The 23,523-nt window shown below is 31.1% G+C and overlaps 1 protein-coding gene across 2 annotated transcripts in view; it reads left to right on the top strand.

Annotated features, from left to right (window-relative positions):
- LOC142325117 (uncharacterized) overlaps positions 1-23,523 on the top strand; it is a 64,856-nt gene that overhangs the window by 23,861 nt on the left and 17,472 nt on the right. For both annotated transcript variants that reach the window (XM_075366471.1, XM_075366470.1), the window contains exons 5-10: positions 6,422-6,528; positions 8,458-8,602; positions 10,904-11,241; positions 13,637-13,826; positions 21,307-21,549; positions 22,595-22,771. In XM_075366471.1, coding sequence (XP_075222586.1) covers positions 6,422-6,528; positions 8,458-8,602; positions 10,904-11,241; positions 13,637-13,826; positions 21,307-21,549; positions 22,595-22,771 — 1,200 coding nt within the window. The remainder of the gene's footprint in view (positions 1-6,421; positions 6,529-8,457; positions 8,603-10,903; positions 11,242-13,636; positions 13,827-21,306; positions 21,550-22,594; positions 22,772-23,523) is intronic.

Below are 23,523 nucleotides of genomic sequence, written 5' to 3'. Positions count from 1 at the left end.
AAAATTTTAATACCTAATATAAATCAGCTGTTCATATAACCATATGTTTACATTTGTTTGGCAGCAAACTTTACAGTGTTTGCTGCCAAAAAAACTAGTCTCATTACTTTATTTACAGACCTCATACACTCAGCGGTTACTTTGCAACTCCTTATGAAATGCAATCATAATCCAAGGTGGAAACTACAATGCTGATGGGTGGATGGCTCTTTGTAGCGAGTCTCAAATAATGTCTTGAACCCAGTTGATCTGTAGTCTCTGTATGTACAGGCTCTGCAGAGGTGTTTTTGTATTTACCCCGTACTTGTGGGACCAAAGTCACAAGTTGTCAAAAAAATTCTATGATGGTTGGTGGTCCATCTGAAAAAAAAACCACACATGATGTAATGTGAAAAGACCTCACTCAGTGTTGTCTGAAAAGGATAAAACTGTATTGAAGGGAATAGATTATTTAAATGGTGACACATCCCATCCATAGAAATATAATATTTTTAATTCTCCTAAACAATCAGGAAGGATTGTTCAAAATATTTTATCTTTTCTGATAAAGAGAGTGATAACTGGTTCAAGTGGTTCACTATAAAACATCAAGAGTTAAGATACAGCTTGATACTGGTCAAAGCACATAGTGACAAACAGAGCCGATCACTCTTCCATGTCACAAATGGTAGTGCCAACATAAAGGTGGTATGGCACAAATCCTTGAATACCAGCTGAGGAGTAATCTTTTGCCAGGACCTTTTGGGATCGATAAAACATCAGAACAGAGGGGAAGAATCTACTTCCCCTCTTATACTAACATTCAACCTTCCCATACCACAGAGAAAGTAAAGAGTAAATTACCTGTTGGTTTGATTAAGACCATTCACCCCAAACCCATAGCTATTGTCTCCATTGTCAAGGATATGGTCACATTACATCTTGCTCGAAAACTGCAATATGTGCTCAGTGTGCTAAAGAGGGTCACAGTGATACTGATTTCAGGAGGAAGAAAAATGTGCCGACTTTGGTGGATCACATTCAGCTTGCTTACTAGATTGCCTAACATTTAAAGAAGAGAAGGCAATTCTCAAAATTTGTATCATGCAGAAGCTATTTTTTTCTGGCTGCATGAAGAAAATATAAAAAGACCTTGAACTTCCGGAACCTGGTTAAACCAGATGTCTCTTTTGCCACTGCTACATCAAAGCAAGCACATACAAATGCGAGTCAACATTGCGGATCCTGTAGTGAGTTAAAACAGCCTGTTCAGAGGTTATCTGATCAGGTTGCTTCAGTCACACCCACTATTTCTGTGCTAAGAGTTGATTAAACTTTTAGCACAGAAGGATAGTTTTGTAGGGAAGCCCAACAGTGTTTTACCAAAAACCACTTAGTACACTACCAAATAAATAAAATTCCTGCTGCACCAATCATGCAGCGAACTAGCAAAATCCCTATGAGGAGATCTATTAAAAACTCATCCTTAGTAAGGTATCTGGACTCCAAGGCTTCCCCATCATCATCTCTAGGTTTCTTCAAGAATAAGGAGGCCGATGAAGTACCCTAAGAAGCAGGAGAGTATTTAACATATAATTTGTTCACAGATTATTTTATAACAGGAATAGAGTATTGTTACAGATACAAATTTTATTCACTGTAATGTTTGCGGTTTCCGTTCTCGCCGTAAGGATATTAAAATCCTACTAAAGGAAGAAAACTCTGTGTCTGCAGGAGACTCACCTTCGCCCCCAAAATGATGTGTCCTTTCGTGGTTATGTCTGCAAAAGATGCGACCATCAATCTGAAGGTAGAAGACGTGAATATGTGTCTATTTTCTTGAAGAAAATTGTTAAGCCGTGCGTATTCCGCTAGCATAAACATCCCTGCATCTCAGTAAAGATATTGGCGCTTTTTAAAGTGAATATTTGCTTATATGACCCGGCGTGTAGGAGAGTAATCCTAAATAAACTGTATGAAAGAAGGGAATCTCCTTCCATTTATCAAGGGTTTCTTCAGTAGTCGGTCATTTCTAGTTCGAGTTGTAACGATGGTATCCGAGAATTTTACGCTAGAAAACGGAATACCACAGGAAAGAGTCCTAATTGTTAACTTGTTTGCTATAGCCATAAATACTACAACAAATGCGTGTGGAAACCTGTTATGTTTTGGTTATTCGTAGACGTTTTTTCAATTTACATATTTCCTCCAGAACTTTAGCTACTGGCGAAAGGCTGTTCCAGAACACAATAATTCGTTTAGGATCTGGGAGTAAAACGACTGCATTCACGTTTTCTCCAGAGAAAACAAAATTCATTTGCTTTTCACGCTTGAGGGAACATGTTGATCCTAATTTGTTTTTCCTGGTGAGCCTGTTAAACCGTGCTTGCGAGTTAGATTTTTGGAATTGTGGTTTGACCAACGGCTAACTTGTGTAGCACACTTAAAGGAGCTGAAAGTAAAATGTGTGATGACAAGCTGAGAGTTGTACTTGTTGGGTAGCTGATAAAGTATGCATGTTGCGTTTCTATCGAGTTCCGTTCTGTTCCCGCTTAGACTATTGACTGCGTGATGTATCGTCCGCAAGGACTACCGCTCTAAAGATGCTCAATTTCTTTTATACTTCTTTCTACAGATGCGTTTCGCTCAAGCCCCGTGGTAAGTCTGCTACTGGACAGGTATCTCTTTAGAATAGACGGACCCAAATGATCTACTCCTATGTAACTCGCATTAAAGTGCAACCAAATCATCCTGCCTTTGGTGCAGTGTTCTCTAACCAACATGTTAATCAATGTGAGAAACGGCCTAAATCTACTGCTCCGCTAGCCATCAGAGCTCATCGCCCTTTTCTTATTTCTAAATATACAGTTACCTCCAGTACCTCCTATTACACCCCTTGGCGACCTTCTCTCGAGAATTATTGCTTTAGTCTTGGTCGATATAAAAAAAAAAAACACGATATGGTTATCTTACGAGAAAAAACGTTTAATATTGTAAATAGCGTAAATCCAGATGCTATGGTTTATACAGATGGCTCTAGTCACAACAATTGTGTTGGTTGTACTTTTGTGGTTGGCAGTAAAACATAATATTTGGCTTTTCCAGCATCGCCGCGGATAATTTTCCAGTATTTTCGTCGCGGAGCTGTATGCTATTAGCAAGGCTTATATACTTAGCCCAACAGTCTGACACGTACTTGTGTGTTCAGATTTTATGAGTGACTTGTACTCCAGACGCCCTGTTGTCTGTGATGTAAGGTCTGTTATCTATAAAATGGTTCATGAACACCACATGAATCAGACCGATGCACCTGTCTGTGTTCGCTGCGGCTGCCAAATTACCGATTCTCATATCTTTTTGGACTGTGTCTGTTATGCGGCATTGCGTCGGAAGTTTAAACTGGTGACTAATATCCGAAATATCTTAGGCATCAATGTATTGATTTTATCGAATGTCTTACAGTATAATAAGGCCACGCATCTGGATTCAAAAATATAATTATTGATGTCTTTTTCGTTTATTAATTTTTTTTCGCCTGTTTATGCCATGTAGCCTATGCCGAATGATAATTTTGTTCTTTTAAGTTACATTTTTAATGTTGTATTTCACTGCAGTTTTATTTAGCTTATTGCATACGTCATAGGGGTTTTCCATCTATGTGTGCTCTTACATTACTGTTTAGATTTTATGTTAATCTCCAATTGTTAATATTTATATGTTTCCTATACAAATATCGTGTTCGGGCGCTGATGACACTTCTTCGTACGCCCAGGAAAAAAAAATAATGTTTGGACTTTCATCTATTACAAGTATTTACCCCGCTGAGCTTTATGTTATTAACAAAACACTGAACATTGTGAATCATAGACGCCGTAATGTTCTTATGACGGTAATTCGTTGGGTGAAATTGCGCTTGCAATGCAATTGGTGAAAAGTATTCAAGACATCCTCTTGTTTTAGAAATATATGAAACAATGAAGCACTCTCTCTCCTAACCTATTGTAATATATGTCTCAGCTTTTGCTGGATTACAAGCGATGTCGGGATTCCAGGGAATGCTTGTACTGAAATCACTGCTAAGGAAGCATGAACTCAACTTGCATTCTTGCCTCCAATTTTTCTAATTTAAAAAAAAAACACTGGGAATGGAATGGCAGAATAAGTGGAATGGACAGTAGAGATCTATGGTACAAGCTGTGACTTGTAAAGAATTCGGTGCGTCCTTGGTTTCCGTCAAATAGATAAGAGAAGATGAAGTTCTTTGTTGTTTGTGGATAGATCATAGCTTACTAACACATGGATATCTTATGTTGTCTGGTGATATTCCTTTTTTTTCTTTTTCCTGTTTAGCTTCCGGTAATTACCATTCTTATAATACTTCAGAGGATGATATGTATGAATGTAAATGAAGTGTAGTCTTGTACAATCTCAGCTTGACCATTCCTGAGATGTGTGGCTAATTGAAACCCAACCACCAAAGAACACCGGTATCCAACCCAGTATTCAAGTATAAAAGTAACTGCCTTTACTAGGACTTGAATGTTAGAACTCTCAATTTCCAAATCAGCTGATTTGGGAAGACGCGTTCATCACTAGACCAAGTCAGTGGCTTCAGGTGATATTCCTGTACGTCCTCAATGTAACTGCCATTTATATTGTAACTGTTCACCATTTTCTTGTGACTACTGTATGATATGCAACTTATGTTGCAGGTTTAAAGTGCCTACCACCATACAGTATATTCTTGGTGACAATGCTAACATGATTAATATAGTGTTTAATTTCATTGGTTAAATAGGATATAATATCATCAGTTGTGAATATTTATTTTATTTCCTTTGTTATTTATATCTTTATTCTTTATGCATAAGGTAGATTTCTTTTGTTTGTGTGCTGTTTTATATAATCTATGTACCAGTTTTTATTTTAGTAGTTGTTTAATTTTATTGTTATGCATGAAGGTGCCCTTTACCCTCCTCTTGGAATTTGTTAAAGTTTATTTATGTTTTTTTTTATTTTAATTTTACATGTTTTATTTTTACTATTATTTTTTAAATAAAGAATATCACATTTTTTGAGGTTCCAACTATGATATTAGTTTAAGTAAGTTTTTGGTATGTTAGCTGTGATACTAGTTTTTTGTTTTTAATATCATTTATGATATCTTTGCTTTCTAAACTATGATAACATGAAAGCATGTTTTTCGCAAAAAAAAAAATTTTTTTTTCTGTGAATGGTTGGTTTTGAAATTTTTTCTCGACAGATTAACTTGTGCGCTTCCACTCCATATTCTGTCTTTTTGATTCCATTTCATAATGGTTAATCCATGTCTCATCACAGGTTAGAGTACTGAGCAAAAAAGCATCATCTTTCTGCTGATACCATTGTTTCAGCTCTGAACACATGCAAAGTCTTGTCTGCTTATGTGATGTAAACTTTATTGGAACTCATCTTGTGCTTGTTTTATGGTACTTGAGCTTTTTGATGATAATGTTATGAGCCAACACTTGTAATTTTTCAGCTATATCTCAACTACAAAATATCGGTCTTCTTGGATGAGAGAGTTTATGCAAGTTTTAAACACTGGAGTTAAAACTCTATTCCAGAACGGTAGTCATTAGTCACTGAAGTTCAACCATTTTTAAATTTGTCTACCACTTGTAAAAATTTCTGCAGTTCATGCAAATTTGTCTTATTGCTTGTTCAAATGATAAAACTGGTTTTTCACCTTCAGCAAACAAAAAAAAAAAATCACTGCACACTTCAACTAATTTGCAAATGTTAAGTAATCTAGATAGTGATTTAGATCACCATTATAAATTGAAATTTCTAGGTTATAAACAAAACAATTTTATTCAAACAACTGATTGAAAATTATCATAGGGTTGGTTATCAACTTATTGTTCTGAAAATATCATAATCCTCTTATCAACTACTTTGCCTCCAGAGCTATTTGTGTCTTTAATTATTGAATCAACCTCAAATTAAAATAAGCGAAATGAATTTAACAGTTATAAATTATGCGTTTTGGATGCATTGGGAAATAACTGTAAATAAAAACAACCTTAGTAAACATATTTACATTTAATTATCTTGCACTCTTAATTATACTGATTTTGTTCCCATTAAGAAATAAAACTGGTCTTATTGTATTTTTAAAGAACGTAGCTTCTGTTCTCCGTAGTACTAAGGAGTTGTTACTCATGTTTTTACTATTTGCAGAAAATTGCAGGAACATATTCTCTATTAATAACAAGAAAGTATTAAGTTACAAATAGTTCATAAAATGTCCAATTGTAGAGAAAAAATTAATTTTCATTAACATGATTCAAATTAAGTAAACACTCAGTTATCTTTAGTTTTACCTATTACACTTAAGCTTAAGAATTACAAATTTTTAAATGCTCCATAGAAAGATGCCATAATTTTTTTTCTCTGTCAGGGAGCAGCAGAAACTGCAAAGATTCAGAAGGATCTTCATGATAAAAAAACTGAAACTGTAATGAAGAATGAAGAAGTAAAAAGAAGGAAAGACAAGGAGGAATTTGAGTAAGAATTGTGTTACTGGTTGTAAAATATTTTTTTTGTTAAAATGTTAATGGCAATAATTATCATTTTAACCATTTCCTTTCATAGTTTGTTTGTTTATTCAATCTACTGTTTGAGATAAATTTTTCAGCATATCTTGTACTATTTTCAGAATAGATAAGGTCCATTGTATCCGGTTATTTACAGTATATCCTGGTTTCATCCACATATATAAATATATATATATATATTCTTGCACAATAAAAAGAAGAAAGAATACTTTCACCTTGCTTCTGATTGTTCAGTGCGTTCGAAAAGTAACTATACAAGTTGGACTGACAGAAAAACCCATTAGTGTTGCAACTGCACACAAGGTAGTTCGTTAGAAGCTGTCTTACCCCTTTATAAAGTGAAAGTGGTTCAAAATGTATTGGACACTATGAATGGTTTCAACAAATTCTAGCAAATAATTCTGACAATATTTTGGACTATGTTTTCTATGCCAATGACCCCATTGTCCCAATTATCAGGGTTTGCACACACAGAACTCATATTTATGGTCTGTCAACAACCCACAGACCATACATCATATTTTTTAACATTACCAAGCATACAGTTGGCAGTCCATGAAGTTACTGCAAGAGGTTTTCAGAGTTTTAATCATTTCTAAGGACTTGTGTATGCCTCATTCTCTGAACTTAACCCCACTGATTTTTACTTCTGAGGTTTTGCAAAAAGGAATGTTTATTGAGAAAACCCCTACAGCCTCCAGGAACTTCAAACTACTCCTTGTGATTTCACCAATATCAAACTACATGAACAATTAAGAGTCTTCAAGAACAAGAAGAAACACTTGCAAATATGAGTGGGTGTTCGTGGAACCATTTCCAACAACTACTGTAAAGTAAGTCGATGTTATATATTGTTGTAATAGTACATGAGAGATGTATTACTTTTTGAATGCACTGTATATGGTAAAGATATGGTTTTGTTGAATACAATAGTAATTCATTCCAACAAATATACCAGTAATTTTCTTATAGGTTTACTTCTGACTGGAAAGGAACTGACTAAAACACATTACTGTTTATCTAAATCACGTTTCAAGTATTATCTAGACATTTGGGGAGTATTTTTTGTGACATTCTGTGCAGCTTTTTAGCTGATAAAATTTTCGTAAATGAAGAAAGAGTAGTTACATCCTTCTATATTCTTTTTTGAGGTTTTTACTTCTTACAGTTGTTAATGTAATGCCAGTAGCCAATTGGCAGCATATGCTGTTGTACTATGTATGCTAACTCAACCTTACAAACACTTCAACTACATTGTTTGGCTTAATTACTGAAGGTTTGACTGAATTCTGTTCTTGTTTAACATTCCTTTTTCTAGCTTGCTATCTTTGTTTTACATTCAGTGGAACCACCAGATGTAGAAAGTCTTACTCTCTAGTTACCCATGCCATCAAATATTTATTGTTCAAAGTTTTTATTAGCATCTTGCACAAAACTTCAAAAACTAAGATGCATGTTTTTTATCTTTAAAGTAATCTACATGCAAGATTTTTTCTAATGATGTTACTTTATTTATTTCCAGTATTGAGGACTCTGGAGAAATTTCTAGCATATTACAAATTTATTAGAATAACTTATTCAATTGTTTTTTTTTGAGCACATACCTTTTTTTAAAACAGATATGTGCTCGATATATTTTTTCCAGTTGTTTCACCTGAAAACTGTGACTGCTTATCTTACTATTCTTAATTTTTAATACTTCCAGCTAAATTTAATGAATATTATTTATTTAAAAAATTGCTCTCCTCTCCTCATTACCTTGAAAATGGTCTATTTATTCTGAACATCAATTCATTAAAGGCAAAAAGGTAAGGTAGAGATATATTTTTAGTTCCCCTAGTTATTTACTGAAGTTAACTATTACAGCTCTTTTTTTAAGGTTGAAACACTTGTGTGAAGAATTAAATTTTATCAAAGAACAGCATACCAAGTTACAATCAGAAACACAAAAAGAATTAATTATCATAAGTGAAATAAAACAAAAGATAGATGAGCTGACAGTTAAAAATAATCAGTACCTCATTGTAAGTTGTATTCATTATGTTAATTTATTATTTTTAAATAAAAATAATATTATTTTTACAGTAAGTAGAACATGTTAGCTGTAAATCTATTTAATAAAATTTAATTTACCAATAAATTTAATTTCACCAACTTAGAAAGGGTGTTTATTAATTTTGTCAAATTAATCGGATTGATTAAATTTTTTTTTCAGTTATTTTGCTGTTATATTGCCTCATAATAATCCTTAAGCCTATTTGCAGTTATGATATTATAAGACGTGTTTATATACATATATATAAAGTTGTAAAGTATATAAAGTGTTCAGAAGTGGAAAGAGAAATGAACATTTGTAAAATAGATGGAGTATACAGGAAAGTTAAGGAAAATTTTGAGGTACATAAATTAAAATCTAATAATGAGTTAAACAAAGATGGTACACCAATATATAATACGAAAGGTAAAGTCGATAGATGGGTGGAAGATATTGAAGAGTTATACGGAGGAAATGAATTAGAAAATGGTGTTATAGAGGAAAAAGAGGAAGTTGAGGAGGATGAAATGGGAGAAACAATACTGAGATCTGAATTGTACAGGAACCAAACAGCAACAGTAATAATTGAAGAACATAAGAAAGAAGCCGTAATAAGAAAGGGAGTCCGACAAGGATGTTCCCTACCTCCGTTACTTTTTATCTTTACATGGAACTAGCAGTTAATGATGTTAAAGAACAATTTAGATTCGGAGTAACAGTACAAGGTGAAAAGATAAAGATGCTACGATTTGCTGATGATATAGTAATTCTAGCCGAGAATAAAAAGGATTTAGAAGAAACAATGAACGGCATAGATGAAGTCCTACGCAAGAACTATCGCATGAAAATAAACAAGAACAAAACAAAAGTAATGAAATGTAGTAGAAATAACAAAGATGGACCACTGAATGTGAAAATAGGAGGAGAAAAGATTATGGAGGTAGAAGAATTTTGTTATTTGGGAAGTAGAATTACTAAAGATGGATGAAGCAGGAGCGATATAAAATGCCGAATAGCACAAGCGAAACGAGCCTTCAGTAAGAAATATAATTTGTTTACATCAAAAATTAATTTAAATGTCAGGAAAAGATTTTTGAAAGTATATGTTTGGAATGTCGCTTTATATGGAAGTGAAACTTGGAAGATCGAAGTATCTGAGAAGAAAGGATTAGATAGAAGCTTTTGAAATGTGGTGCTAAAGGAGAATGTTAAAAATCAGATGGGTGGATAAAGTGACAAATGAAGAGGTATTGCGGCAAATAGATGAAGAAAGAAGCATTTGGAAAAATATAGTTAAAAGAAGATACAGACTTATAGGCCACATACTAAGGCATCCTGGAATAGTCGCTTTAATATTGGAAGGACAGGTAGAAGGAAAAAATTGTGTAGGCAGGCCACGTTTGGAATATGTAAAACAAATTGTTAGGGATGTAAGATGTAGAGGGTATACTGAAATGAAACGACTAGCACTAGATAGGGAATCTTGGAGAGCTGCATCAAACCAGTCAAATGACTGAAGACAAAAAAAAAATATAAAGTTGGTCTTTTACTAAAAAAAATTTTAAAGACACCAAATTACACAATAGCCATATTTTTTTATCAGGGCACTTGATAACAAAAGAACTAATAACTTAAAATTCATTTACATTATTTTATTTATTAATTTAATTAGGCTAACTTTATTACAGATAGAGGCTTTTGATTTCAAAAATTAATAAAATTTAAAGAAGTTATACACACAAGTTAGTCAAAGTAGGTCTTCTAACTATTAAACTTATAGTTTTTATGTGTCAGGTGCCATAGCTGTAATGATTCTATAATCATACAGATGCCTATGCATCTGTAACATGAATTAAAAGCCACACCAGTTATTAACACAGTCATTCTCAAGAATAAGCAATGTTTCATGTCTGGTTTATTAAAGAAAACCACTAGTTTTACATTGCACATGTTGAGCACATATATAAATATTATTCTGAGGCTTTTGTATATAAAATAATATATAAAACTCCTAAAAACTAGGTAATATTTTATGAATGACACATTCATTCTGCTCACTGCAGAGACTACCTATAGAGTGAAGATTATTACTTTCAAAGAAATCAAATATCACTCTTGTCACAGTTATTAGAAAGACCAAGATAATGTGGAACAACAAATTAATAGTCTCCTTTCTACTGTGAAACAATATATTGCATACATTGCCTCAACTAAGAAGGAAAATTTATTATTGATTTTACACTACTATCGCTTTGTTTGACTAAAATAAAATTGTATCTTATTTTTTCAGGATTCAGCAGTTGTTCAAGATAGCAAAGATGAAAAAAACAAACAAAGAATTTCAATTGAAAATGAAATAAGCAAATTTTCTGGAGTTGAATTAAAAAACAATGAAATTAAACAAAAGATACAAAACATGATAACAGATACTGAAAATAAAAATATTGAATGTGAGAAGAAAACTGACTATTTAAACAAGTTAAAAGAGAAAAAAAATAATTTGGACTGTGATTTGGATGAGCTCATTAAAAAAATAACATCAGACAGTGAAGAGAAAAATGATATTAAAAAAGTTATTGAAGATCTGCAAGTTAATATTGACAACTTGACCAAACAACAGGATACCTAGTAATAAATCTCCACATATATTATAATTTATTGTATGAATATCTTTTTGTATAACATATCTTTAGATGTCCCTTTATATTTTCTTTGATGAATTACATTTATATTTTGTTGTTTTCAATTGTACTAAACATTGTAGGCAACCTGAAATGAGACACAAATCATTCACAAAAATGTTATAATTATTCTAAGAACAACAAGATTTTTTGTCAAGTTAGAAGAAAAGTAAGGAATGGAGTGACTGTTTTATCTTCTTCCAAAGTTAAATATGCTAAGCTCACAATAACAATACCACTGAAATGTAAGCACAAAGCAACAATTAGCCTTATTAGTGACACCATTCTATTCAATGGAACAAAGGTTATCTACACAGAACCTGGTTGTAGAGTAAACATAATTTAGGAGAAAGCAACTCTGATTTGTGTCTACTCTGTTTATCTCGCTTGCTTTATTTGTGTTATAATCATAAAAAGGTAATATGAAAAAACTGATTATTGTAGCCCTATGTGATTTGTTATTCATACTGCTTGTACTCAATAAGAGAAAGTTACCAGTAAGGTAGTAAGGACGTGCACTTGAATGAAATTCTATAAACAAACTCTATAAATTTTTCTTTCCCATTTAGTGCTATAGTTTTAGAAGGGAAAGTATTTTAATCAGTCCAATTTGGGCATTTATGTTTTTCACAGAATCTTGACATTTTGACACTTAAGAACCCAAAAAATCCAAAACCTGGATGGAAATTTTCTGTATGTATATGTGTTTGTTTGGTGTTGCCCTCTAAATCACCTTATATTTCCAGAACTACTGGACCGATTTTAACCAAACTTGGTCAGATTACTTCTACATATGGGGCAATGATACCATTAAATTTTCAACTTAAAAGATCAGGAGGGTGAGACTGTAGAGCAAGATCACCCGAAGTATCTCAAGCTTTCACCTAATAAAGGTCTCATTTTTCTTAGGCACATTTGTTAACAATTAAAAAATAATAATATTTCCAAAAAAAATTTTTACAAATTCACACCTCTACCCCAAAAAATGCTCTAAATAAACTAAAGGCCGAGTACTGTGTCAATAGCACTTCTCTCACCTCAAGGAGTGCTAGTGTAGCACTGATGTACAGCTGTTATAGTCGTCTGTTAAGATGTGATGTCACAGGAGAGTGGTAGAATTAAATAAATGAATAATATTTAAAGTGGCTGCTAGTACCGCCACACCTGCATGAATAAAATACAGTATAAATGTGCACTTTAGTTATAACCATTGAATTAAATAAACAAAAAATATTATATGTAAATAAAATGATAAATATTTTTAATTAAGTTGTGTGTGCATGAGAAAAAAAATTAGAAAAAATGTGTATGTAGCCATGCATTAGAAAAAAGGCGTGTGATGGGAAAGTCCTACAAATGTGTTTTTTACCTATAAAAAGTAATGAGTATGATAAAATTAAAAGAAATATAACAGAGGTAATTCATAGTAGATACTACTCTAGTGCTAACCATTTTTTATTCAGTTATTAAATTTTCAGTTGATTATTACTGATAATTATAACACATTTAATTACAATTATCTTTTTATACAGCCACTTTCAATATGTATTTTATGAAATATTTATTTAAAGCCATGCAATGTAAAATGTGTAACTAATATAACTGAGCTTAGTTTTATAGAAGTCATCTAAACTTTAAACAGTTTTTCAAAAGAAAAATACTTGTAGTAAATGTTCATCTTTAATCTTTAATTTATTTTTATTAAGAACTTTGGATTGTTTCCACCAGTAGGTAACATTTTCTATCAGGAGAATGTAATTGGTCTTTTACATAGAATTATGGGTCATACAAAGTTGAAAAGAAAAATTACCAACTTCAGTTATTAATTTACCATTTCTAATTATATCTATTTTATTTTGATTTTATTATTTTTTTTACTTTATAAACTTTTTTTTAGGTTTAATATCTTACATTTCTTTTTAAATTGTTAATTTACTTATGGTGAATTTATTACATTAACAATACTATATAAATGACCAAATATCCTTATATGCCTAAATTCAGCAAGAAGACATGAATTTTATCTATAATAATGTATATTAAGAAGATCAGTAGTATTGCTCATAGTCACCACATAATCCAACCAGGCAGAGATTAATCATCATCTTTTGTCTTGTACCTCATTACTCTTTACTACACTACATTTTACTATAATTTTATGAAAAAAAAAGAAAGAGTTTACAGCAAAATGGGTGTAGAAGTGTGGGAGATATCTTATACTAATGACTATATGATTGAACAACTATATTTATTCTTTTTCTGTAGTTATAAACTCTGCCTATTGAGGAGAAAAATATAAAACTTTTATTGAATTTTTTTTAAAAATATGTCTTTATTTACAGTGAGAAAAATATAACTGATGAAATTATTACATTTAAATCTTTGACAGACAGATGTAATGAAAATTTAAATGAATTGAAAATAAAGAATAATTCTTTATTGGCTGATGTTAATAAATGTAATGAAAATTTACAACAATTGCACTCACAAACTAATGTAAATCTGGACGAAGAAAATGCATTAAAAAAAAAGGTAAATTCTATTAAATTTATATAAGTATTTAAAAATATATCTTATTTATGTGTGTGTATCATACTACCAATCATTCTTTTAAACTTTAAAAAAAATTCAAATATATAATTTATGCATTTAATGTTATCTTATCTATTTTTTAATGCTATCTTATCATGTTACTTTTAACATTTTATTTAGTGGTTAGTCTAACTACCACTAATTTTTTCAAGCACTAATGGTAGTTAAGTTATGAACTTGTTCTGTCTCATTGCATATTTGTTTTGTAATAACAAAATATATATATATATATATATATATATACAAGCCAGAAAAGCCTACTGATTTTAGGCATTACTATTGATAAAACTCTGTCATGGAATGAATATCAATGACATAATCTGGTAAAGTAGTGTCTGTATGTATGCTTTAAAGAAAATTGGTGAAACAAAAGATAAAAACTAAATAAGAAGTTTATAATGTTATCATTTCGTCTCATATATAACGTAAAAAATTGAAATCCCTTAAACCAAAAAGAGATCATTCTGGAGGAGTATGGAGGAGATCTCATGCTGGTAGTTTCTTAATTTCACAGATCAACTGCCTTTGACTTCCTTTATTAGTAAAGAAGAGAAACCTTCCTTCAATGGTCAGACTGAAGGAGAATTGTTTCAAAAGGATGCAAATTCTAATCTCCCAAGCAATAACATAAGTAAAAATATTTTTCATAGACATGATCTACGAAGAATTTGAACACAATCCCAAACTCTATCCATCTTAAAAACAAACTAAAAATAAATAAAAAATCTGAAATAACCATCATTAAAAATTTAAATACCGGCCAGATAAATAGAAATACCAAAGCAGCCGGGGACTGATGCCCATGCTGTGCAATAAATAGGGGGACAAACATCCCCTGACATCTTTGTGTTCCATTTTGTTCCAAGAAACCTACTTCAGCATGGTCAACTGGAAAGTGAAATATTAGCATATAAATGTTTTGACTTGTCTGTGCTAGATTCAAACTAGCAAATATTGGATTAGAAAGTTTATTCTGAGCTATCATGACTTCTTTGGCACTGCTTAAAGGGCTATATTGAAAAAATGTACATAAAGAGAAATGTTTTTGATCATTATACTTTTAAAACACCAAATAAATATAAAGTTGGATGACAGACTAGTAGTTAGGGAAACATATTAATAACGTTCATTAATTGAGGTAAATATTTTTAATAAATTTTTTTGAAAACTTTGTAAATCATATTGCTTCTAGCTTTAATAAAGATAACAATATTGCGCATATCAAATCAATAACACAGAATTTTAAGAAAATAAAGCAGATATCATATAAATTTAACTGGGTGGTTGTAAACAAAAAATAAATAATCCAGTGGTTCTAGAAACTTGTAATTTTCCAGCACATTTGATAACAACTTTATTTTTCCATCTTTTAATGATCCCTTAGGATCTCTTCAGTCAGTGCATTATCAAAGTCTCTTTGAAGGGACTGTTGCAGCCTTGCAGTTCTCCCAGTACTTTTTTATATCTTTGTCCCTTTCTGGTGCTGAAAATTCTTGTATTGTGAGTTTCTTGTGAATGTGAAGCAAGTGTTATTGTCCTTGTTTTTTTTGTTTAATTAATCTTGTCTTTGGTGTCTACTCGTGTAAGACCAATTTCCTTCAGATTCTTTCTTACTTCTCTGATCCATCCTGTCTTTGTGTTTTTCAAGTTGAGATGGTTCTGTACCAGCTGTTTCAGAAAACTTGAATCTTGAATCCTCATAATGTGTCCAAAGAATTCTAGTCTCCTCTTATGCATGGTATTAGTGATGAGTTCTAAATCTTTGTACATGACTTTTTTGGGCACAATTCACCACTGCCCATCTTTCTGGTACTTTTTGTTGATTTAGATTCTTCCAATTCTTCTTTCAATTTTCTGGAGTTTATCGGTCTTTGATTGTTTGTTAAGGTGGAAGAGTGTTTCTGCTGTGTATGTGGCTTCTGGTTTTATAAATGTATTGTAGTGTCTTATTTTTTCATTTATGGATAGGCATTTTTTACTGTAAGTTGTACCAGATTAATTTTTGTGCTGTAGCTACTTTGTTCTTGTTTAGATTGAGGTATTTTCGTTCAGATTGTTTGTCATTATTTCTCTGAGGTAATTTAAATTCGATTACTACTTTGACTTTATTACCATTTATGTTTATTTCTTTTAATTGTGTTAATTTTTGGAGCATAATTTTTGCTTTTTCAAATGATATTTTGAGGCCAATTTTATTTGTAATGTTTTGAAGTTCTAATATCTGTGTTTAAGCTTCATCGATATTGTTTGTTAGAAGTGCCAAGTCGTCGGCGAAACCAAGGCATTTGTTTTGATTTTTTGGCCTATATTTATTTTTGGGGCATTCTTTGAGCTATTCCCTCATTACGATTTTCAGAGTGTAGTTGATTAGTAATGCTGAGAGTCCATCGCCTTAGCACAGTCCTATTTTGATCTCAAATAGTTCCGAGAGTTTGCCTCTGAATTTCATTTTTGACTTAGTGTTTATAAGGATCAGTTTTATCATGCTTAATTATTTGGGATGTAGTCCAAGGTGTCTTAGAATTTTTAGTGGAGATTCTCTGTGAATGAAATCATATGCTTTCTTGAAGTTTACAAACATTATCACCATGTCTGCTTCTTTTTCTGTGGTAAGAGACTCATGATCTGGTCTGGACAGCCCCTCCAGGGTTTGAAACCTCCCTGGTATTCTCCTAGTTCTTTCTTAAGTTGTAAACTGATCCTGTTGAGTATGATTCTTGAAAGAATTTTGTATGTTGTGTTTAGGAGTGAGATTCCCCCTGTAGTTGTTAGTAGTATTCCCCCTGTAGTTGTTATCCTTTCAAGTCGATTGGTGTGTTTTGTCTGCTTTTTTGTGTGGAGGCTGAATGAGGGCTGTTGTCCAGTATTCTGATTGTAAATGCTCCAAATGTTGAAAAGCTGTTGATGAAGGATGATTTTTGCTGGTCTTGCTGCATGTTTTCAGATCTCTACAAGGATCAAATTTTCTCCTGCTACTTTGTAATTCTCCATCTCACCCAGTGCTTGGTAGACTTCTTTTATTGTGGGAGAATTGATATTTTCCAGTGGTGGTGTTAATGTGGTGTTGAAGTTTAGGAGTTATGTTAGTTCTTCACATTTTAGGAGTTAGTTGAAATATTTAGCTAGGATTTTCATCATGTCTTTATTGTTATGGAAAAGATTATGGTTTACACCCTTCATTAGTAGGTTGGAGATTCATATTTTTGGAGTTGTTTTTTGAAGGTTTTGTGGTTGTCTCTTGACTGCATTTTTTTATTCTTCTTCTATTGATTTCAGTGTATCTTTATGGTGTTGTCTTTTTGTTTTCCTTTGGATTTGGTGGAATAAGAAAAGTAGGATTCCTACTTTTCTTATTTCCTGCAGTTACAACTCTAGATGTGATCTAATGAGGAGATAGTGGGGTTTGACTTGATAGATGAAGTTGTGAAGTTTGTTAGATTCAGTTCACTGGACAAATTTCTCCTATTTGTTTTGGATACATCCAGGCGCATCTCGTGGAGGCATCTTACTTTAGTTAAAATTGTTATGTTGAAAGTCTAATCCTAAGCATTACATCCAATAACTTTATTATTTAAAAGAAACTAACTATTAATCCTTTTATCACTCCCTTACCACTTCTTAGTGTAACATGTCAACTCCTGTTTCTTAACAATTTATTTGCTGCTGAATTAAAATTATCTTAAGTAATATAGGTTCTTGAAAAGAAGATACAAAAGATCAGTTACTCACAACCAATTGGCATTAATCTTATTTTTTCTAATGTTATTAAGTGATTAATATGAAAACAGGTATTCTATTTTTTTTCATGATATGTGATTTGCTATAATTAATTTGAAATTGATCAATTTTATTTTGTCTCTAGTAGATCAGCATCCAAAAACGTTAAGTCTGTTATTAAACTTATTATTGAGGCTACAGACAAAAAACACTAAGATTATATTAATCCTGTGCAATTTGTTTAAGAAGTCTGGTATTGTCACTCATAAATTACTGCTCCAAAACCTGAAACATTTTTATTTAAACCTTAGTCATTGACACCAGGTAGTCAATAGTGATTACTTTGAGAATATGTGAATTCAAGCTTAAAAAATATTTGATCTAAGATTCTTAAAAAATCTAAAGGGTAGTTTGTCCTCAACTGTTTGCTTCTGAATAAGACTTGAGAATTGTTCCCAAAAATTGACTCTTAAGTTTGAGGGAAATTAATGGTAGCAAAAGATTTCTAGGTTTTAATTTGGAAATGGTATTGAATTTGAAATTACACATTGTGCTTATATATGATAAATTTTCTAGGATTATTTTTATACCAAAAAAATTATAAAGATTTAGTGGTCAATACCACTCACATATCTTAGTTTATTTTAAATATTTAATTTATGGTATTCAAGTTTGGGGATAAGTCATTCCATGTGTAAGATATCTTGATATATGTATCATGATATATGTAACAAGGCTTGTCAGAAAAGTTTTGAGCTGTTTCTGAAAAATTTTGGGTTGTTTAGAAAGACGCACTTTTTTCTGTCAAATATACTTTTACTTTTCAAAAAGTCTCCTTTCAAGTCGATAGACTTTTTCCAGTGATGCTCTAGCCTCTTTAACCCTTCCAAATAGTAGTTGGCTTCTTTTTCCGCAAAATAGGTGTTTACGTATGCGATAACCTCCTTGTCCGATGATAATCTCTTTTCTCCAAGTGAAACTTTAAGGTTAGAAAATAAGAAAAAGTCACTTGGGGCCAGATCTGGTGAATACAGTGAGTGGTCAACCAATTCAAAGTGCAATTCGTGAATTTTAGTCATGGCAATCGTCGAAGTGTGAGCAGGCACATTGTCCTGATGGAAAAGCACTTTCTTCTTCAAATATGTCGTTTTTTTTTTGCAATTTCTGCCTTCAGTTTGTCAAGTAATGATGCGTAATACTGTCCCGTTATTGTTTTACCTTTTTGGAGATAATCAATAAACAAAATTCCGTTACTATCCAAAAAAACAGTCGCTATCACCTTCCTGGCTGATGGAACCGTCTTCGTTTTTTTCGGAGGAGGCTCATTCTTTGCAGTCCACTGTTTTGACTGTTGTTTCATCTCAGGAGTGTAGTGGTGAATCCATGTTTCATCTACAGTTTTGAATTGACACTAAAAATCTGACTTGTTTTGCTTAAGTACTCCATCAGGGTCTTGGAAATGTTCATTTAAATGCATTTTTGGTCCTAAGTGGGCAAATGCGGCACCCAACGTGCGGACAGCTAACGCCTATTTAATTCTTCCATTAATATATGACAAACATGTTCTTTCAATATGCCCATAGCCTCTACTATCTGTCTAACCTTAGTTCATCGATCATCCAGTACCATTTAGTGAACTTTTTCGATGATATCAATGGTGGTTGCAGTTTTTGGCCGTCCCGAACGGTCATATCAACCAAGCTGGTACGACCATGTTTAAATTTAGCTGCCCATCTTTTCACAGTGGCAAATAATGGGGCAGAGCGTAAACAGTGTCCAACTCGGTTTTAATTTGTGTAGGTGTATTGCCTTTCAAATGGAAGTATTTAATCACAGCACGATATTCTATATTTTCCATTTTTACAAAAACAATCACAATGGCTTACTCAGACAATTATCAAACAACTGAATATCAAAAATGTCTGAAATTTTAGAGAGTACCTTTCAACACGTGAATACATTCCCTAACCTTTGTTGATGATTGCTGCTATCTTCATGTTGAGGCTCAAAACTCTCTTCAGACAACCCTCGTATATAAAAGCCAATTTAGAAATATTTCAAAGAGTATCCAATCCACAACATCAAACACAAAGCTGCCGTAAATATGATTATAATTTGTCATTTAAAGAAAAACAGTCTGCGTATAAGTAGGATGAATTTCTGTAACAACCCTGTCCTTGCATGGGTATTTCTCTGAGAAAATTTCAAGGAGTGTACATAGAATACTAAGGTATTCATAAAATATATCCATAAATAGAATACTCTAACATATGATGAAATGAATTCAAGGCATATAATATGTTGCAAAGTGTTTTCAAAATACTAAATATTATGAATAATGAACAATTAAAAAAAACACATTACATGGTTTATTTACCAAATATATTTTTGTATAACATTTTTCTGCGTATTATTTCATCAGAGAACTAATCATCAAAATAAATAAATTAAACATTTTTGATAATTTTTTTCTGAATCAGCAAGGTCTTCTATCAACTCAGCCCTCAGGCATTTCATATTTTTGAATATTTGAGATGTAGGCAAAATAGATATCAGATTTTTGTAAAATTTTACAGCAATATTTATTGCACTTAGATGAATAATGTACATCTCTTTTGCTTTAAATAAAATGTAGTTAAAAAACACTGTGAAGTAGTGGAAGTACCTCCTCTACAGATATCACCAGTCCAACTGGTCTTTATAGTGGACCAGTCCACTGTCTTCAATAGAAATAGTGATTATGATACTGCTAATAATGCTGTAAGATTTTATTTTTGGCTAAGCATTCCAAAATCAATTACAATCAACAATTTTGTTTTGTACTAAATTAATTAATCCTTCATATGGCTCAATTTAATTCAGTATAAAGTGAGCAAGATCTTGTACTAACTGCAGCTAGCAGAACAGTGAGAGAGTTTAAAATTTACCATACCAGTTACTTTATCAGTGCTACGAAGTAAACCATCATTCTCGTAATTATTCATTTTCACTGTAATTAGTTTGCTGGTTCATACATAACTTATATTATTTTTAAATGCATGTATGCACTCACTAAACCTGGTTTTAAATTATCTCTTTGTGTTTACCATATGATCAGATTAATTACTAGTGACTTCATAGATATCACAACTGCTTAAAGGATTGTTATATTCAACGATTAGAAATAAGTTATTATTTAATGATTTTTTTTTATTACTTTCTTCAGTATTTGTAGTAGAATTTTTATATAAAAAATACCCTTTATTGGAAGATGAAGATGAATTATAATTATGTAAAGCTATTAAGTTATTAATCATTTTTATAAATATGTTCTTTTCTTATATATTTTACTGATAACAATGTTGTAATGAATGTGTGAGAAGTTATTAAACAGAAAAATGTACAAAAAATATTTACTGCAATGTAAAATAAAACATTAAAGTTTTTTTATCATTAATTTTTTAATCATTGAATTAACAAAGACTTACTACTAAGTAATATTAGTCATAGTTTCCTAATATTTTACATTTCAACAATTTTAACATTTTTATAAATTTCATAAGGTTTAGTATGTATGAAAAATATAAGAAAAAAATTAATCAATTGTGTTAATTATACTGATATATAAAAATATTTTAAATATATAGTTGCAAAAAGTTATGACTAATAACCATTCAACAGAATCAGTTACTGAAATAATTAATAAATGAAATAACTGTTGCAGGCTTGTGAACTAGAAGAGAAATTGGAGTTCATCAAAAGTGATTTCCAAATAAAGTTGCAGAGTGAAGACGTTAAACTTAAAGATATTGAAAAAGAAATTAACCAGTGCAGAGAAATTATTGAAGACGGTTTATCCCAAATTCCAGAAGAATATAGAAAGTTATTTACTGTTAAATCAGAAAAGTTGCAATTATTCACTGATACAAACAATAATATTATTGAAAATCACAATATTTTACTTAAGGTCAAATTACTACTAATTTTCTTGACATAACAAATTATTGATTTAAACCAATCTATTAATATAAATAACCATTATAATAAATTAACAGTTACTAGGGGAAAGATGCAAAGAAAAAAATGTTGAACTAGGTATCATTCTGGAATGCCTATAAAAACTACACAATCCATATAAAAAGTAAAATGTGTATACTTATAATTTTATATACACTCTCTGTAATTAATTGTATAAGAAAAATATCTGATTTCTGAATAAGATTTAAATCCCATATCGAAATAAGTTGTGTACTTTTTGAGGTTATGTACTTCATTGCAAATCTACATCTTTAAAATAACTTTGTTATATTAAATATGTTTTTATTCAAAAAATGTACTTACTTTCAATTAATAATCTTTTACATAAATTGTAGATTACCTTTTACAAAAAAATGCAGTTACTAAATTATTCAGTTGTTGTACTTGGAAATACTTTTGACAATCTTGAAAACATTTTTCAGTTTTGAAGAGTTAATTTAAATGTACTTTACATTCTAATGATTCTCCCTATGTTTTCATAAATTTCCCAAGGTTTAATGTATCTTTATAAGAAAAAAGATTAATGTTATAATTAAAAAAATGTAATGCTGAAACTTTTTCAGTAAGGCAAGACTGACTATGGAGAAACACTCATTTTTTTCTGGCAGAACAATCTTAGACCAAAAGGAGAACCATGTTATCAAAAAAAAACTTCCTCATGCATATAATCAATCATTAAAAAGAAAATTACATACTTTCAAAAGTAGTTAATACTAATCTAAAACTCATTTCATTAGTAGGATGTCTCCTACTACAATAGTTAATGAAAAGGGGATCCCTTTTCTGTTTAAAGAAGTGGGGAAACTTATCCATTACGTGGTTTTATGCAGAAAACTGCCTTCACAATCTAGCAAATTACAAATAATTTTAATAAGAAAATTTTAAAAATTAAATATGCAGAGATTAATTATTTTATGTGTTTTCTTGATAATGAGAAAAAAATCATCTTAATAGAATGTGCTTAATATTTTCAGAAAGAAGAGAATAAATTGACATCTCTTCAGAATACTTATGAAGAATCATTTGGCATTGAAGACAGAAGAGCCATTACAATCCGAGAAGAAATTCACAAACAAAATAACAAAAATAATAAAACAGAAATAAAATGCAATCAGTTTGAAAAAAAAATTAAACTGCAAGAGAAATACAAAGTAGAAAAAATATTTTAGTTTATTATTTTTATCAGTCACATAAATATTATCTAAAATTGACTTTATTCTTTTATTAGCATGTGTGTGTGTGTATGTATGTATGTATGTGTGTGTGTGTGTGTGTGTGTGTGTGTGTGTGTGTGTGTGTGTGTGTGTGTGTGTGTGTGTGTGTGTGTGTGTGCGTGTGTGCGTGTGTGCGTGTGTGTGTGTGTGCGTGTGTGTGTGTGTGTGTGTGTCACAATTAAAATGTAAGTGATAGAAGAATGTAAAGTAAAAATTGAAGGTAGATAATTTTCATGAGTAATTGTTACTAATTATTGAAATTAAAAATATAAATTGACGTCATTCTTAACTGATTATCAAATTTACTTGACTTACAATTAGAACATTTAAATTTAACATATTTAGAGTCAATTAACAATGATGTAAAAAATTATAAAATTCAGAAAAATCCTTTTAGCAATGGTTTATAAAACAAAAACATTAGAAATTGGTTCTTAATTGATGTGATGAGTTAATGCGAACTATTGTTACTGACTTATTTACAGCTTTAAGTTTTAATTTTATTGTTACACTAGTGCAAATAAGTGTTAATTGGTGGTTTTGTAACTTTATTAAATTGTACTGAAAGTTCAGGTAAGTATTATATTTACAGTCTGTAAGTAACTCTCAATAATAAAACAAATTAATAAAATTTTTCAACAATATTTATTTTTTTACACTTTCATAATAATAAACAAAATAAAAATCTT

This window comes from Lycorma delicatula, chromosome 5 (genome assembly GCF_047948215.1).
Source record: "Lycorma delicatula isolate Av1 chromosome 5, ASM4794821v1, whole genome shotgun sequence".
Lineage (NCBI taxonomy): Eukaryota > Metazoa > Arthropoda > Insecta > Hemiptera > Fulgoridae > Lycorma > Lycorma delicatula.
Note: the sequence above shows the minus strand (reverse complement) of the source record. Positions and strands in the feature narration are given on the sequence as shown.